Consider the following 16,778-nt stretch of genomic DNA (forward strand, 5'->3'; position numbering starts at 1 on the left):
CCCCATAACACAAAGGTTAGCGATTAATTGCCAAATGAAATGGCCTATTAAGATCATCGTTGCATGCCCAGTTTGCTCTGTAGACTGATTACGAACCAATCAGAACTGTTCTTTCAAATTAGTGATTAATCGCTGACCTTTGTATTACAGGGCCCTGATTATTGGGATATATGATCAACCACCTTAATATTTAACAACTGAGGAGACCATCATTGGGATAAAACTTTCTACACAATTCGAGGGGCTGATCATAAAGCCTTCAATGCTAAATCACCAGATGTTATGTTCACATCAGTGATCAAAATGAGTGCAGGATATCTCATTTAATCATATTATTGAAAAAGGAGCAACATGTTTTTATATTAATATTAACTTTTTATATTAGAAAATGACAGATCAAAATGTATGAGAAGTCCCACGGTCGGTCAATTCGTCACACTATCAAAAAAAAAATTCAAGGGGGTGGGTGGCCTGTACATACATTCCACAAAAAAGTGCAAACTTATGTAATCAAATCATTTGCATTTATATCATTGTTCAAGTCGTGTAAACCCATCTTGAAATGCCATAGAAATTTTTGAATTCGCCAAACAAACTTTTGGCTCGATAGCTTAAAGTTAAAATAATTTGAACATATTTTCTCCCGAAAGTCCCGAGGCCTAGACCATCGTATATTTGGCCATCCCTTTTGTGTTATATCATCTGCATCTAATGATAGCAAGTGTTCTTATTATTTGAATCAAAATGATCGTAATTTTCAAAATATTTACTCTATCCATACAAAAGTATTTGTTTTTGTGAAAGACATCTGGTGATTTCAAAATGGCATTATAGGGGAAGTTCTCCCTAACGATATGTTGGTTTTATGAAAGCAGACAACTGGAGAAATATCTTGATGAGTGTTTGATGAAAATCAGTCAATGATAGAGATATATGTTTTCTTCATTTTGGATTTTTTTTATGTCACAGAAAAGCAGCTCCTCCAAGTTATGTCATCTGATGTTAATTCCCGAAATTGTCATTTTCTCAAAAATTTTAAAGTGAATATTTGGGTGGATTATCAGACACAGTACGTACATAACCTCTAAAAATATATTTATATTCATCTTGTTCTATTAAGATATATGAATTAATGAATTATATTTAAAATAAAAACATAAACTTTCGAATTGATTATCGGTAAGTTAATTGCATAATTGTGATGTCATTAATTGTCCATTGTAAAATTAAATTCTAATTTGTGATAGAATTTGACGTATATTTTCAGAAAATAATATTTCACCCTTTTTCCATTCCTTTTCTTTCTTGTTGTATTTTCCCTTTCCCCTGCCTTTTTTTCTGTTTATTTTTGGAGGGCTGGGTCGTGTAAATTATAAGAGGGGTTCCTATTGGCGTACAGATTGGGGCTATATTAGGGGCCATGGACCCCGCCCTAAAAAAAATAAAGACTAAATACTATGGCAATCCTTGCTCGCTTGCAGCATATTGGAGATTTTGCCCTATACGCCATGTAAGGCCCCCTCAAATTTTTTGGCATTTTACCCTACTGGCGTTCCCAATTCTATAGCCCCCCCCCCCCCCTCAGTCCACCATGCAGTGGTTAAGCATGTAGGAAATGTGACCTCTGCTTGTAAAAATTGGGAGGGGTGCTTAGAACGAACCCCCCCCCAGAAATAAATTAATTAATATATAAATAAATAAACAAACAAACAAACAAACAAATAAATGAATAAATAAATAAGTAAATAAAAATCGATGGAAAAAGTGAGAAATGAAAAAAAATCAACTCAACATCTTTATATAACCAGCGGTATTTCAGAAATACAAATTTGTAAGGTTTAAAATATGCCACGATATTCTGGAGCTTCGTCACTTTTATACCTCATCACACAAATATGTTTTGTTCAGGATATCATTTGTTACCATTGCTAATTAAAAAAAATATACCACTGAGTCCTTGTCAATTATTCATTGATTTTGATCTAATTCTCTACAAATTTGTATGATGTTTAATTCTTATCTACCGTTTAGTGTCAAATGTTTTGTTAACTTTTTTTTTTAAGTTACTTTGGCAAAAGCAGCAGGAAATTGCATTCGGATCATTAAAACTTGAATTAAATGTTATACGCTTGGTCGTTTCGTATACGCTTCTTTAGTCCAATCAAAGGAGGGGAAGGCATTAAAGGGTACAAAGTCCGCCCACTTAAAAAAAAAAAAAAGTCTCGGCAGCAGCCGGAGAATGGACGGTTGGATAAGCAGCGGGTATAGTTTTTTTTCCTTTATTGTTTGTGTCTTCGCTGTACCCTATTTTGTCGACGTGTGGTTTCGAAACTTTCGGGGTTTGTCTTGTCTAGGAGCGATTTCTTGTAGTAGAACATACCAATTTTTCCAAAATATGGCTTTTCCAGCAGGTGAGCACAATATAAAAAAATTAAGCAGTGTTTTGTTTTCAAAGAAAGTGAAGGAATTATTTATTAAGAGCAGGAAACTGAGCGGTGCAAGGTGCTCGGTCCCGTGTATGTCATTTCGTGTAGACCTGGCTATGGCTATGCCTAGGCCCTAGTATGAGACGAGTATGACGGTTCTAGTGTTTTGTCGATTGAGTGAGCTGTGTGCAGTGATGATGTCATCGTTTCAAGGATTTGATTTATGTGAGGTGAAAGGACACACGGTTTCAAAACGATTAATAATCAAAGCCACATTCGTTAATATGCTCAGCTCACTCCTAGTAGTAGTACCAATTAGACAGCTGGCAGCCGTCTGTTTCGAGGAGTTTTTTAACATTTTTTGTTTTTAAATTCTCCTCGTACACAGACGGCTCGCTAGCGTGCAGCCACCATTAGGGGACTTGCAATGCAAAATCCCCCCGTCGGGGCTCTTCAATTTTTGTCTTTAATGAATAAAAATTTTGAAAATTAACGTGACCAAAATGCAAATTAATATTCCCTCTTGGCATTAATTGCCCCAAAACGGAGAAAAATCAAGTTAAAAGGAACAAAAACAGTGACTTACCTCGGCTGTCGCGCAAATTCACTTCCCCGTTTTATCCGATCTTAAGTACATAAACATATGGCCATTGAGTCCCCTGTACAGATCGCGCTAGAACTTCGGTCTCTGTATTTGGTGAGTGAAGCCAACGGAGTTCAGCTGAACAACCAACATAACAGAGACCGAAGCTTTTGGTCTAAGTACCAATGAGGTCCAACATTACATGTATGGACCTCATAGGCGACATCAGTAGTATTTTTGGTTAGAAATCTCTGAGAACAGGATATTTATATATTATATCACAAGTACAAGCTATATTCCTTTCTCTTATTTAAATTATAATTTTATAGTGTAAATGCATCGTTAGCAACAACAAAAAATGAAAGAAATGAAGGGGAACTTACATTTTCACGGCTTTTTCCTGATTTTCTGGGCAGCTGCTCTTCTCTTCTGACTCGCGATCGAAGCTGATATGAAGATCACGTGATTCGCGTTCTCGTCAGCTGATCGGTTGGTTATTCTTTTCGTCAGACGTTAATAATATATATTTTATAATGCTAGCATTCATCGCTAATTTAGGTGAAAGAGATTGAAGTTAAACAGCGCCAGGTCGGAATCATAATTATTTTGGAATAGTGTATTTATACACTCGATCTCATACCTGACGTAGACGGCGCTATTCAACAAATGCACAATCTTCAATATAAAAAATAAAACAGAAAGAACGCCTTGAACACAGGCCAAAATGCCTAACGATTTCTCCGCGGCATTAACAACTATCGTAAAGGGCGCTCCATTTATCAATAAAGATGGATGCTAAGCTGTCTATGGCGACAAAATTTGCCGCAAATATTTACGAAGAATTGTGAGAAATGGTCTGAAAATGCAACAAAAGAACCGGTGAGTACCGATTAAACATCAATTTATTTAATAGAACATATTTAATGACTACAATGTAACAATTTCTAGATAATATTGCTTAGTTCTAAGCTAGGGCGGCCCAAATGCGCGTGAGTGGAGTCCCAGTTTATTAGCACGGGTAAGTATTGGGGTGTCGCCTAGAGTGGCTCAGCTGCCAAACGGCATGGAGGACTGCTTCAATTAAATTTAATAAAAATAACTTGAATTAAAAAAAAAAAAAAAAAATAGGTCTAGTCTCTAGAGATTTTAGTCTAGATTTCCTAAAACGTCGTTTATTTGATATTGAAAATTCACTTAGATCTATGTAGTGTCGTGATCATCATCATCATCATGTTACGAGGTGAGGTAATCCTGTTGACCTAGATCTCTTCATCTGAAATTACAGTCCTCCATGTCCATGCGATCACTCTAGGCGACACCCCAATACTTACCCGTGCTAATAAACTGGGACTCCACTCACGCGCATTTGGGCCGCCCTAGCTTAGAACTAAGCAATATTATCTAGAAATTGTTACATTGTAGTCATTAAATATGTTCTATTAAATAAATTGATAATGTTTAATCGGTACTCACCGGTTCTTTTGTTGCATTTTCAGACCATTTCTCACAATTCTTCGTAAATATTTGCGGCAAATTTTGTCGCCATAGACAGCTTAGCATCCATCTTTATTGATAAATGGAGCGCCCTTTACGATAGTTGTTAATGCCGCGGAGAAATCGTTAGGCATTTTGGCCTGTGTTCAAGGCGTTCTTTCTGTTTTATTTTTTATATTGAAGATTGTGCATTTGTTGAATAGCGCCGTCTACGTCAGGTATGAGATCGAGTGTATAAATACACTCTTCCAAAATAATTATGATTCCGACCTGGCGCTGTTTAACTTCAATCTCTTTCACCTAAATTAGCGATGAATGCTAGCATTATAAAATATATATTATTAACGTCTGACAAAAAGAATAACCAACCGATCAGCTGACGAGAACGCGAATCACGTGATCTTCATATCAGCTTCGATCGCGAGTCAGAAGAGAAGAGCAGCTGCCCAGAAAATCAGGAAAAAGCAGTGAAAATGTAAGTTCCCCTTCATTTCTTTCATTTTTTTTTGTTGCTAACGATGCATTTACACTATAAAATTATAATTTAAATAAGAGAAAGGAATATAGCTTGTACTTGTGATATAATATATAAATATCCTGTTCTCAGAGATTTCTAACCAAAAATACTACTGATGTCGCCTATGAGGTCCATACATGTAATGTTGGACCTCATTGGTACTAGGAGTGCATGCGATGTGTTATTATTACACAAGAACAAAAACTTGCACACGTGGAGGGTAGAGACGGTTTTGATCATTGAAGATTGAAACGCTCGGATCACCAAAACTTATCAAGTCTTAATTTGAATACATCGATGGAGACTGAGTCAATAACTTCTTGGGGGAGGTCATTCCAGTCATTCACTACCCTGTTACTAATAACGCATTTGCGTATGTCGAGTCTAGATTGTTCTTTGAATATCTTTAACGTATGACCTCGAAGATGTGAACTTGTCGATAGCAAGAAAAAGTGACTTGAGTCCATTTTGACTATTCCTTTCAGTATTATAAATACCATAAGTCCAATACTTTTAATCTATCTGTGTAGGAGAGTTCTTTTATCTCCTACACCATCTTAGTTGCACTTCTCTCGACTTTCTCAATTTTATCTGCATCTTCTTTCCATCGAGTGTTCCACAAGATGTTGCCATATACTCTAGGTATGGTCTTACCAATGTCTTAAACAAAATCGGTAGGGTCTTCATGACTCTTTGTGTCCAGTTGAGTGAAAGTCCGTCTGATAATACCAAGGAGCTGATCAGCTTTGCATACTTCCATTGGTACATGCTCATGAAATTTGAGTTCTGAGTCAACCAATACTCCCAGGTCCTTTTCTCTAGTGGATGAGGCAACTTCATCTCCATTCATGTGATATTTATCTTTCTTGTTATTTCTCTTTTAGGCTTTTAGCTTTCTCCAGAATCTCCCTCTTTCTTGTTGACTCCAGCTCTACTAAAAGAACCCTTGGCTTGGTCCTTTTGTTTTGGTTTCTTCCACCGAGTCTGATAGATTTGACTGGCTTCACATTTTTGATATTCAGCTCTTTCAGAATGTCTTGGAAAGTACGGATATCTGCTTCTTGCCTCTCTTGATACTGGTCAGAGGACGATTCCTGAACGTTGTGGATAATCAAGTTGTTCTTTCTCTTTTCCCTTTCAACCACTTCTTCCATCGTCACCATATTCACCACATCAGAGGGTTTGCCAATATTCAGATCATCCTTATGACCTTGTTCAGAGAAGGCCTGTGTGGTGCCTGATTTTGTATTCAGGCAAACAGTATGGCTAGCTAAGTTAGAACTTGCAACTTCCGCATGATTTTGTATTCAGGCAAACAGTATGGCTAGCTAAGTTAGAACTTGCCACTTCCGCATGATTTTGTATTCAGGCAAACAGTATGGCTAGCTAAGTTAGAACTTGCCACTTCCGCATGATTTTGTATTCAGGCAAACAGTATGGCTAGCTAAGTTAGAACTTGCCACTTCCGCATGATTTTGTATTCAGGCAAACAGTATGGCTAGCTAAGTTAGAACTTGCCACTTCCGCATGATTTTGTATTCAGGCAAACAGTATGGCTAGCTAAGTTAGAACTTGCCACTTCCGCATGATTTTGTATTCAGGCAAACAGTATGGCTAGCTAAGTTAGAACTTGCCACTTCCGCATGATTTTCTCAATCTCTCCTTCGCCTATCATGACCTTGATCGACTGTTGGGCTTGGGATATGATTTTGGCAACACTTTCATCAACTTTTTCTCCTACTTTGTTTGCCAACTTATCAACATCATCAGAGTTAATTTGAATTTGACTTCCTTCCTGGTCTATGTTCTTTGATGTCAGAGCATTCTTGGCTACTTTCAGTGCTCTTTTGTCACAGCCAATACAGAACCAGTGTACTTGCTTGTTATTGCATGAACTAATAAATGAATACACTTCATCATTCATCTCTTGACATGGTAAGCAAGACCACTTATCACAAAGTTCACATTCAATCATACGGTTTGTCATCGTATCACACTTGGAACATTTGAATCCATTCTTGGTATTGTCATTTCTGAGTTTAGATTTTGGTTTTACAGACTTACTGGTTTCTGCTTTCTTTTTACCCTTGCTTGTCTTGTGATCCTTCTTCCTGTCAATATCTGGGACTGATGAAAAATCAACAACTCTTCTTGCTTTCTTTATTGTGTCCTGTTCATTTACTGTGTAATCGCTGATGTTGATTTCAGACGAATCTGCAGCAGTTAAATCGGCAGTAACTTCCACTTCGGCCAGTATTGGATTCGGCGGGCCAACATTGTCTCCCGATCTTCGCCAATTCTCAATGCCCGAGCTGCCGGCGTCCACCACCGGTACAGCTTCCGGCGTTTTCTTGCCGAAGGGTGACAACTTTTTCAATTTCCTCTGAACTTTCTCCATGATCAGAATCTAGCTTGAATCCTCTGAAAATATGCCAATCTCATTCCAAAATGAAGCACATCGCTGTCTTGAAACCAATCTTATGAAGATATGCACATATGATACTCCAATCCGATAAGAAAATCACAAATTTTAAGTCAAATCTGAGAGGTATGATCAAAACACGTCAACCACCCGCACGTGCTCATCGTTATCGTCAAGTAAATATTTTGTCATTTTCAAAAAAAAATTGTTGTCGAAATTCAGTATTGTCTGGTCTGATTTAAATGGAATAAATACTCTTTGAAAAATATGTTACCAATTTTTTTTTTAATTTGTCGAAATTCAGTATTGTCTGGTCTGATTTCAATGGAAAAGGTGTGGAAAAGGTTCCTGAACATGTACAATCCAGATGAAAATTTTCTATGTCCATGCTCTACCCATGCCACTTAACGCCAAATAAGTTTTAGGTACCAACGTTTGGATACAGAGGGGCAAATAAGTTGTGTACCGGGTAGGCCTATAACTTTATGCCTACTTCTAAGGTGAATTCCAAGGTAAATGCAATGTTTGCTTTCTTGGTTGTCAAAAAGCATGCCATTGCCAATTTTTGCCACTGTCCACTGAAAAAAATGGCACCTAACAATGTTTTTTTTATTTTTATTAGGCAGTTAGGTTTTTTGTTGTGAGTGACAAGACTGCAGAATGCGTGCACATAAAGCCGACTAATGAAGGAAAGTAACACAAATGAAACCCATGATTAATTTGAAACCAATTACCAGGCCTAGGCCTAAATCTAAGCTAAAATCCAAAATAAAACCTAAAAGTGCCACTGACATTGACTTAATTAAACCATGGACCCTAACAAAATAAATAACCTGTATTTACCTTAACCAAAAGACCAACTTCCAAACTTTTCATTAAGAGTAAACATTTTTCAAACTATTTCAACAATTAAATTATTCATACAGTAGGCCTACAATTATATATACTGTATCCTTAAACTATTGCGGGCATAGAAACTATTGGATGAAATGACATTAATCTGTGGTGTTATGACTTTAGAAAAATAGAGCTACTTGTTACAATTTTTCCTATTTCATTGCTTGCTCCACATGTTTTTCAGTTGTTTCACTTCGCTGTGCTGTACAGCAGTATGCCTGGGGACGGATTGGTCTTGATAGTGCAGTAGCCAGCCTCAGTCAGAGTTCTAATAAAGACTTCACACTACAACCAGATCAGCCCTATGCTGAGGTAAGAACAAAATATTCATGAATTCTTTTTTTGTTATAATTTGTAATAACTTCAATAATACTCTGAAGGAAGCAAAGTTTAACGGCACTATCCTAATAATAGTTCTCATTTTTCTTCGAAATGAACTCTACGTGGAGGCATGCGAAATGGCTTTTATCACTTTTTATTCTTGTTTACATTAACTTTTAAATATCTTTTTTTCCTTTAATTGAATGACCAGCTGTGGATGGGCACCCATCCCAAGGGTCCCTCTGTCGTTGGTTCATCCGAGCATGCTGGGATACCCCTCAGTGACTTCATCGCTAAGCAACCAGAGTGTCTTGGGTCTAAGGTCAGAGCTAAGTTTGGTGATCAACTTCCTTTCCTCTTCAAGGTGCTCTCTGTCAACAAGTCACTCTCTATCCAGGCTCATCCAAACAAGGTAATTTATTTGGTCTACTTCTCAGAAAGTCTAAAGGCCACCGCACACCTTACGACTGTTCGCGATCCGATTAGGAACAAATCGCATTTTGCTCATTTTCTGAAAATGTGAATGGAACATATTATTTAATTGGAGGTTAAAATTAATTGAAAGAATACTAATATAACCATTTTGTAAGATTGTAAGCCTCTATTTTGGAGTAATGGCCAAAATAGTTTCAAATCGTAGCCAATCGTACGACTGCTATGACGTCATTACGACTAGATATTTAATTTACTTTTATTCTAATAAGGATGATAGCATAGTCACAGATTTGAATATAGGTATTCATACGATGATTTCGAACATTACACAGTAAGATATTCCAAGTCTCAATATTAGCATCAAATTCTACTACGTTTTATTCCAAAATTGAGTCGCAGACCAATCGCAAGGTGTGCGGTCGCCTTAATACCACATGGCCTTATCCCATTTCATCTACTATCAATTTGGTCTAATTGCCATTTAGTCAGACCGGCCTGAAGGCCAGATTTTGCTGGTCTTTGCCTTGGGCCGAGTCACATGTACAAAGTCTGTGGGAGAAGGTTTTCTCCAGTGGCCTTCCGACTCGGAAGTACTGGCTTTGACTACATCCCTGCTACACTACACATGGTGTAATGCACACTAAATATATTTCTCAGTTAGTCTCACGCCATCTTGGTCATAATCATTTCATATTTTTGTACATGTATGCATGATATGTCTTCCATGTAACAAATAAGTTGCAGTGGTATCAGTGGTCAGTTCAGTTTCCTTTGTTCTTTGGAGGACAAAATTTGAATGAATATAATGTCACATAATAAAATGCAAAACAATGTGTGGGGATATGACATCATCAGTTCCTCCATTGCATCATGAAGACATGCATAGAACTCTTTCACCAAAATAATGCACAACAATGTCGTTTAACTTTGTTATTCCTTGTCCAATTTTGATGGAATTTTCAGTGATTGTCTGATTTTACTTAATCTGTTCTGATTATTTTATTTTAAGCCTGGAGTAGCCCTTAAATATTGTTCACTGTTTGTATCACCATCCGTAAAGTTTATGTTAGACAAATGTTAGTAGTCACAAATGCACCTCCTTGGAATATATTGATATAAAAATCAGTTCATTTTTATAAAACACAAGGTAAATTATGAAGTATCTTCATTCATAGCCATATTTTTGTGTGTCTTTCTTCATAGGCCCATGCTGAACAGTTACATTCAGAGAGACCAGATAAATATCCTGATCCCAATCATAAACCAGAAATGGCCCTTGCTCTGACTCCATTCGAAGGCATGAATGGCTTCAGACCAGTATCACAAATAGTCAACTTCTTAGAAAGTAAGTTAGTGAGTGTGTGTGGAGGGGGGGGGGGGGGCTTTTCATTGCACCCTCTATGTGATTCCCTAACCCCCCCCCCTTCCTACCTCTCTTTTGTTTTCTCTCTCTCTGTCTTTGTCTCTCTCTGTCTTTGAATTTATTACATTAAATTTGCCCTCTTCCCTGTTTGACCAGTGTTGGGATGAATATTGTTATATTCTGCTTTGTGTAAACAGCAATGTGTTTATAATAATAATAATAATATTAATAGGCATTTATATAGCGCCATCTATCTAGAAATATTCTATTCTGAGGCGCGATGTTATTTTTATTATTAACCTGGCTTTGTTCAATTTTCTAATTGATGTTATTACTTCAAATTATTTGTATTTTGTTAGTTAAAAATAGTACACCTGTAGTTTAAAAGCTAATGGTTATCATTCATATGTTTTAATCTACTTTCACATCTGTTTCCCCTAATCTCCTTGGTAACCACTGAAAATCTTTTAGTTTAAAATGCACTTTTATTTATATTTGTCCCCTACTTTGAAAGGTGAAAAAGTCATTAGTTTAAAAGCAAACAATTTTTGAATACCCTTTATATTTAGTCTGATATCAAAACTGTAGTATCACTTCTCTTCGCTATCAGATGTACCTGAGCTCAGAGCAGTGGTTGGGGAGGAGAATGCTGCATCTCTGTCTGCTGCCCTCAACGCCAGTAATGGGAATGGATCATCAGAGGAATGCCGGGCTGGGCTGAAACGATGTATATCAGCAATCATGAATAAAGATATCAATGAGATGACATCTAAACTGGAAGCATTGATCGCAAGACTCAAAGCAGAAGGTATAAAAATCTTTGAAATCAAGGTTTATTGTCACCACATCATCGTAGATCTAGATCTGGTAAATTTGCATAAACTTAACTTTGTGAAATCATGAATTCCTAAGCTGAAAAATGATCACATTGAAGATTGCAGACACAGATAAGCATGTGTCGGGAAATGCTTTATGATTGCTTGGAAAAAGACCCACACCAGACTGGAATGCCATGCTTATTTTGCTCATTTCTCAGCAATCACACATTTTGTACCAGAATCATTTAACACATTTTTGTTTAATAAACATAGAATCATTTTATCGGATACTGTTCAAATTCATGTTGCGATCATTACAACAAATTGTAATGTTTAATTTCAATGATTTAATCCTTTTTCTTGTTCTTTACAGAGGCCGGGGGTCAGGATCTAAGCCAAAGCAATGGATTGTTAGTTCTTAGGTTATACAGTCAGTTCCCCGGTGATGTAGGTTGCTTTGTTTCCTATCTCTTCAATCACATCACACTTCAACCAGGAGAAGCCATGTTTCTAGGACCCAACGAACCTCATGCATACCTATCTGGAAGTAAGTAGAGGAATGTCAAATCATCCTCAGAGACATTTCATAACTGACAATTGTGTGTTTCATACATGCATTTAAGTTACGTCTTTACTGTGACATTTTTAATGTAATCAATGCATGATGTATCAGGTTAACTCGATAGAGCCACCCAAGACTGCAGTTTACAGTTGTTAATGTCCATCAAGATTAGACATATTAAACTCTATCTAGTTTAAGTAATTATATTCCACATACTAAGAATCTTGCTATAGGATTGCTCAAAAGTCAGTCATGTGATAAAGGGTAGTTTCCTCCACAATCATCAATCGCAGTGATGGAACCCATAGGATCATAACGCGTTATGAATTAGTCTGAGTACATGCAAAATGAAGAGGTCTTTGCCCCTCGATTGTTTTGTTCCATCATTCTCTATCACATGCTGTGACGATTGCGCAAGATCTAGATGCTTGCGCACAGTTTACATGCGCGCTAGTGTTAAAACAAGCATATCGACTCAAAAGATTTTGTTTTCAAAGGAAACCTTGACTTTTTAAAATCAAACTTCCTTCTTGTGGAGACATATAAACATCAATTTCTTCGTATATAGTGGTTTTCAATGTCAGGTGATGAGCAAACTATCACTTCCTCGCCAAGCTGAATGTACTTGCTATCTTTCCTCAGCTTTGCTTCAGAAAGATACAATGTAGCTGCATCCAGGTTGCCTCGAAAGTGATATGCCCATCACCTTCACCAACGAACGTTGATTATTTGCTTACTATTAAGGGCAAATACCTGAAACGTTAACAATTATTCCATGTTATGTTTGTCTGTTGTAATTTTCTGCCTTGATTTGAACTGATTGAAGTTAAATAATGATATGTACTGAGTGTCAACAATACCAACCTACGTTTTAAGAACCCAGATGATTTATTGAGCAATCTTTCTTTGACAGACTGCATAGAATGCATGGCATGCTCAGACAACGTAGTGCGTGCAGGACTCACCCCAAAGTTTAAGGACATCCCAACACTATGTGAGATGTTGACGTACCTCCCATCAACGGCTGAGGAGAGAATATTCCCAAGTAAGACAGACCCTGACGATCCCTACGTCACCATCTACAACCCTCCTGTACCTGATTTTGCAGTTGCTCGAGTCAAGGTACAGAATATCAATGTCTTTTATGCAGGGATGCCAGTCTGTTTTCTTTTTTTAAAGAATTATTCCTGGTTTGCTTGAGTGCCGTATTAGAAGCTGTGCTTTTCCAAGGCTAATACTTGTCAAACATTTGCAATGTCATTTGAAGGGCAGGAGCAACGTGCATTATTGTGCATTTATTTTATCGTCATTATCCAGGGTTTCCATGGTCTTGGAAAATCCTGTAAAAATTTGTGGTCATGGAAAGTCAGGGAAAAGTCATGGAATTTGGAAAATTTGTGAAAAGTCATGGAATTGCATTTACCTCTTGGCTATGGCAGCTTTCTAGTTTGTCGTGTCTCGCAACCCTCATACTCTGCTATTATGATTGGCGTTCATGATTTCCATTTTTCCCAGTTTTGTGACATCCCAAATTCTACTCAACTCCCGGTACGTCACGGGAAGTCATGGAAAGCAGCAATTTAGTCATGGAAAAGTCATGCAATTCTGTTTTCAAATTTCTGTGGGAACCTTGATTATCACTGTCGTTATCACAATCATCATCACCATCATCAAAATCATTGTCACCACCATCGTCATCAACATCACTATCCAGGGTTCCCAGCCCATCAGGGAAATTGATTAAAAAATACCGCAAATCAGAGAAAGATGAGGGAAAAATCAGAGAATTTTGATTGGCCCAGAAGTCGAAAGCACGGTAGTCGGTCAGACCATGAACCTATTACGAATGGACATTCAACGAGAGCATTTTATTACCACCACCTGTTTCCAGCTGTCAAAATCGCTGTCTAACCCTTAACTTTCTCTTTACACGGTTTTTACGACGACCGCCCTGGGCGATTGTTTACACAAGCTCCTTTCGGCCATTGATCGTCACCGATCGATCACTGGCCCTCTTTCGACCGAAGACGGTCATGTTTTAGCCCCGATTGCCAATAGGGAAAGTCCCTACATTACCTAGAATGCAATGCGCAATTCATATCCGGTTTTTCAGTACATTATTTTAGGCTGTCTATAATGTGCGATTGTCGTCTGACCATCAAAAAAAATCCTGTTAAATTTCATCAATCCTGTGAAATTTTATGCCCAAATGAAAATCAACTTCTGACCAAAGGTAAACGCTACTATCAACATCAATACTGTCCGAAAAAGCTGCATTTTAAACGTTTTTTTGCACATTTCTCCGTCGAATATCAATTGCTTTTTTGCCATAGATATACGGATCTGCAAGGTGATGTCAATGCATTTCATGTGCGGTTGTTTGCGATGTACGTAAAAAATACGTTTATGCACGCCTGTTTTCTTGTTTCTGCTATCATTTTCATAGCGCTAACGTTCGCTGCTGTGCGTTGCTTTTGATAAAGTGAACGAACAACATCGCAATGGGTAGGAGCAGCGTACAATTGATTTCCGCTGTCCATCAGTAAGAGCGTGTTTTATGACCGGCTTGATGGGCGTCAGCTGCTAGCGCTCTGTTTATAAAAGGATTAGCGGTGACGGTCTTTGGCCCAAAGGAGGGGATAATGTCCATTCGTAATAGGTCCATGGTCAGACTCTGTTATATTATGTTGCATAACAAAACAACATCCATTGAATGGTTATGGTGGTACTAATTAGTTTTACGTTATTGTTTTTATACTGAAAATACATGTAACTCACTGCAACAACTTAGAAAACATGCTAAACTTGGACTGGGTTTAAATAATTATCAGGCAATTTTTAAACTTCATCAGGAAAAAATTGGGGAATTTTGTTTTCTTGAAAAGCTGGGAACCCTGAATATCATCGTCATCACCATTGTTATTATCATTGTTACTACTTATTATTATTTGTTTTTATCATTTCTACAACTGTTATATTCCTATCATTGTCATTACTGGTATTTGAATATTAATTGTATTTTGAATGAATTTTTATTCCCATTCAACTTTCTCCAGGTCCCAGCTGACCAAACAAGCTACAGCCTCCGCGCTGAAGACAGTCCTAGCATTATTATCATCATTGAGGGACAAGGTGAGGTTGCACACCCTTCATTACTGAATGGACAAGCCCTGTCATTCTGTAAGGGGTCAGTATTGTTTCTCTCAGCTAATCAGAGCCTAGCTCTCAATTTAACCAATGGCCTGCTGGCTTTCAGAGCCTTCTGCCCCCTTGATTAATGGTGCTACCCTTGGGAAATCATGAATATTCATATTTCTACCCACACTTCTTTTCTATTGGCTGTTTATTTTATGATACATATATTTTTGTTTTATTTTGTATATTTAAAAAAGTCTGGAATCATCTGACTGTAGGCTGTCTGATTCTGTTGCATAATAAACCTAATCAATATGCGTATATGACTGAAATTACTAGTACTGAAAATAAATTAAGTATTTTTATAATCAATATTTAAATTTCAATGCTATGGGTTCTAGTATATGTTAATATATATGTTAAACTGCAGGTATATTCTACTACGCGTATTAGAATCCAAGAACACTGCCCATTTCTACCACTACAAATAAAGACAAACTAGTGTGATTGAAACATATAAATGTGTGTCATGGAAAATGAATGTTTTCATCTTTGAGGTAAATCTTGTTAGATTGCATAAAAAGAAAATAAATTAAGAATGACCCTCCTTCGTTAGTGGTCATTAAATTTTCATTTTTTTCATTAAGATTTTTCTGAAAGTGTTATAGTTACCAATGTTATACATTGAAATGAAAATATGATATTTGTATTTTTTTAGATTTATTACTTCTAGAATTATTTTTATATTTTTGCTGAATTTATGTATAAATTGTGATTTATTAAGAAGTTATTAGTTGCAATAGATTGAATGGAATTAGGTATCATTTGAAAGTTGTGATTTTGATTGAGTAAAAGTGGTGGTGATGATGGTGATAATGATGATGGTGATGATTTTGATAAAGATATGATAATGGAGATATATGTTTATACTAATGATGTATTTTAACCCCTATAAAAACTCCCCCCCCCCCTTTCTTTAGATGTCAAAATAACCCTGATTTTTAGGGTTTTATTATTCTTTACCAACAAAATAATCTGTACTTTTAGAGGGTTTATGCAACAGGGCCCTGGTTTAACATTGGAGCACCTAAGGCACTATGATTGATGGGATCGGGCACTATACAAATATCAACTTGTTCTTGTTATTTAAATATGCATTTGTTAGTTTTCATTGTATCATGTACAATCAAATTGTCTCAATCAATCTTTCTTATTGTACTTGATATTCTTGCAATATTGAGATAATTTTTTCATTACATTGTGAAGATATTTCACCCAATAAAAAAGCATTATATTTCTTTAAAAAGAATCATTATGGCTTTATTATGATTGTATTTAGTATCAAGCTTATCAACTTACATCTGATTTGAATATTTCCAGTTGTAATTTCAACAGGGTAGCCTCTTCCGTTGACAAAGACTCTGTTTTCTTCTCTGAAAATTTCAGTATGTGACTTGTAAGGGTAATATCTTGCCGACATGAAAAATTAGATAATGAATGTATGAAAATTAACCAATCAGAAAGTTGTACTCCTCTATCTCCCCTTCCTCTTTCCCCCCCTCCCCTTCCTCTTTCTCCCCTCCCCTTCCTCTCTCTCCCCCTCCCCTTCCTCTCTCTCCCCCTCCCCTTCCTCTCTCTCCCCCCTCCCCTTCCTCTCTCTCCCCCTCCCCTTCCTCTCTGTGGGCATTTGAATCCCTTACTTTGAACAGTTGTAAACTGTTACATGTTGAGTTTTGTTTATCTTATCAATACCCAATTGTTAAACTCAAACTTATTCCGACTTTCCAAGTATGATTATATACCAA

At 36.9% G+C, this 16,778-nt stretch overlaps 1 protein-coding gene across 1 annotated transcript; it reads left to right on the plus strand.

The window, feature by feature from the left end:
* Nucleotides 1-2,290: 2,290 nt before the first annotated feature.
* LOC129279665 (mannose-6-phosphate isomerase-like) lies at nt 2,291-15,949 on the plus strand. Its single transcript, XM_054915768.2, has 8 exons — nt 2,291-2,411; nt 8,524-8,651; nt 8,872-9,072; nt 10,299-10,440; nt 11,069-11,266; nt 11,650-11,823; nt 12,752-12,960; nt 14,895-15,949. Exons 1-8 carry the CDS (start codon nt 2,396-2,398, stop codon nt 15,114-15,116), a joined length of 1,290 nt encoding a protein of 429 aa, XP_054771743.2. The 5' UTR covers nt 2,291-2,395; the 3' UTR covers nt 15,117-15,949.
* The last annotated feature ends 829 nt before the right edge of the window (nt 15,950-16,778 follow it).

Source organism: Lytechinus pictus, chromosome 16, assembly GCF_037042905.1.
Source record: "Lytechinus pictus isolate F3 Inbred chromosome 16, Lp3.0, whole genome shotgun sequence".
Classification (NCBI taxonomy): domain Eukaryota; kingdom Metazoa; phylum Echinodermata; class Echinoidea; order Temnopleuroida; family Toxopneustidae; genus Lytechinus; species Lytechinus pictus.

Coding starts and splice junctions, on each gene's coding strand:
- LOC129279665 (XM_054915768.2), top strand. Junction 10,441..11,068: donor AATAGTCAACTTCTTAGAAA/GTAAGTTAGTGA, acceptor CTTCGCTATCAG/ATGTACCTGAGCTCAGAGCA. Junction 11,824..12,751: donor TCATGCATACCTATCTGGAA/GTAAGTAGAGGA, acceptor TTTCTTTGACAG/ACTGCATAGAATGCATGGCA.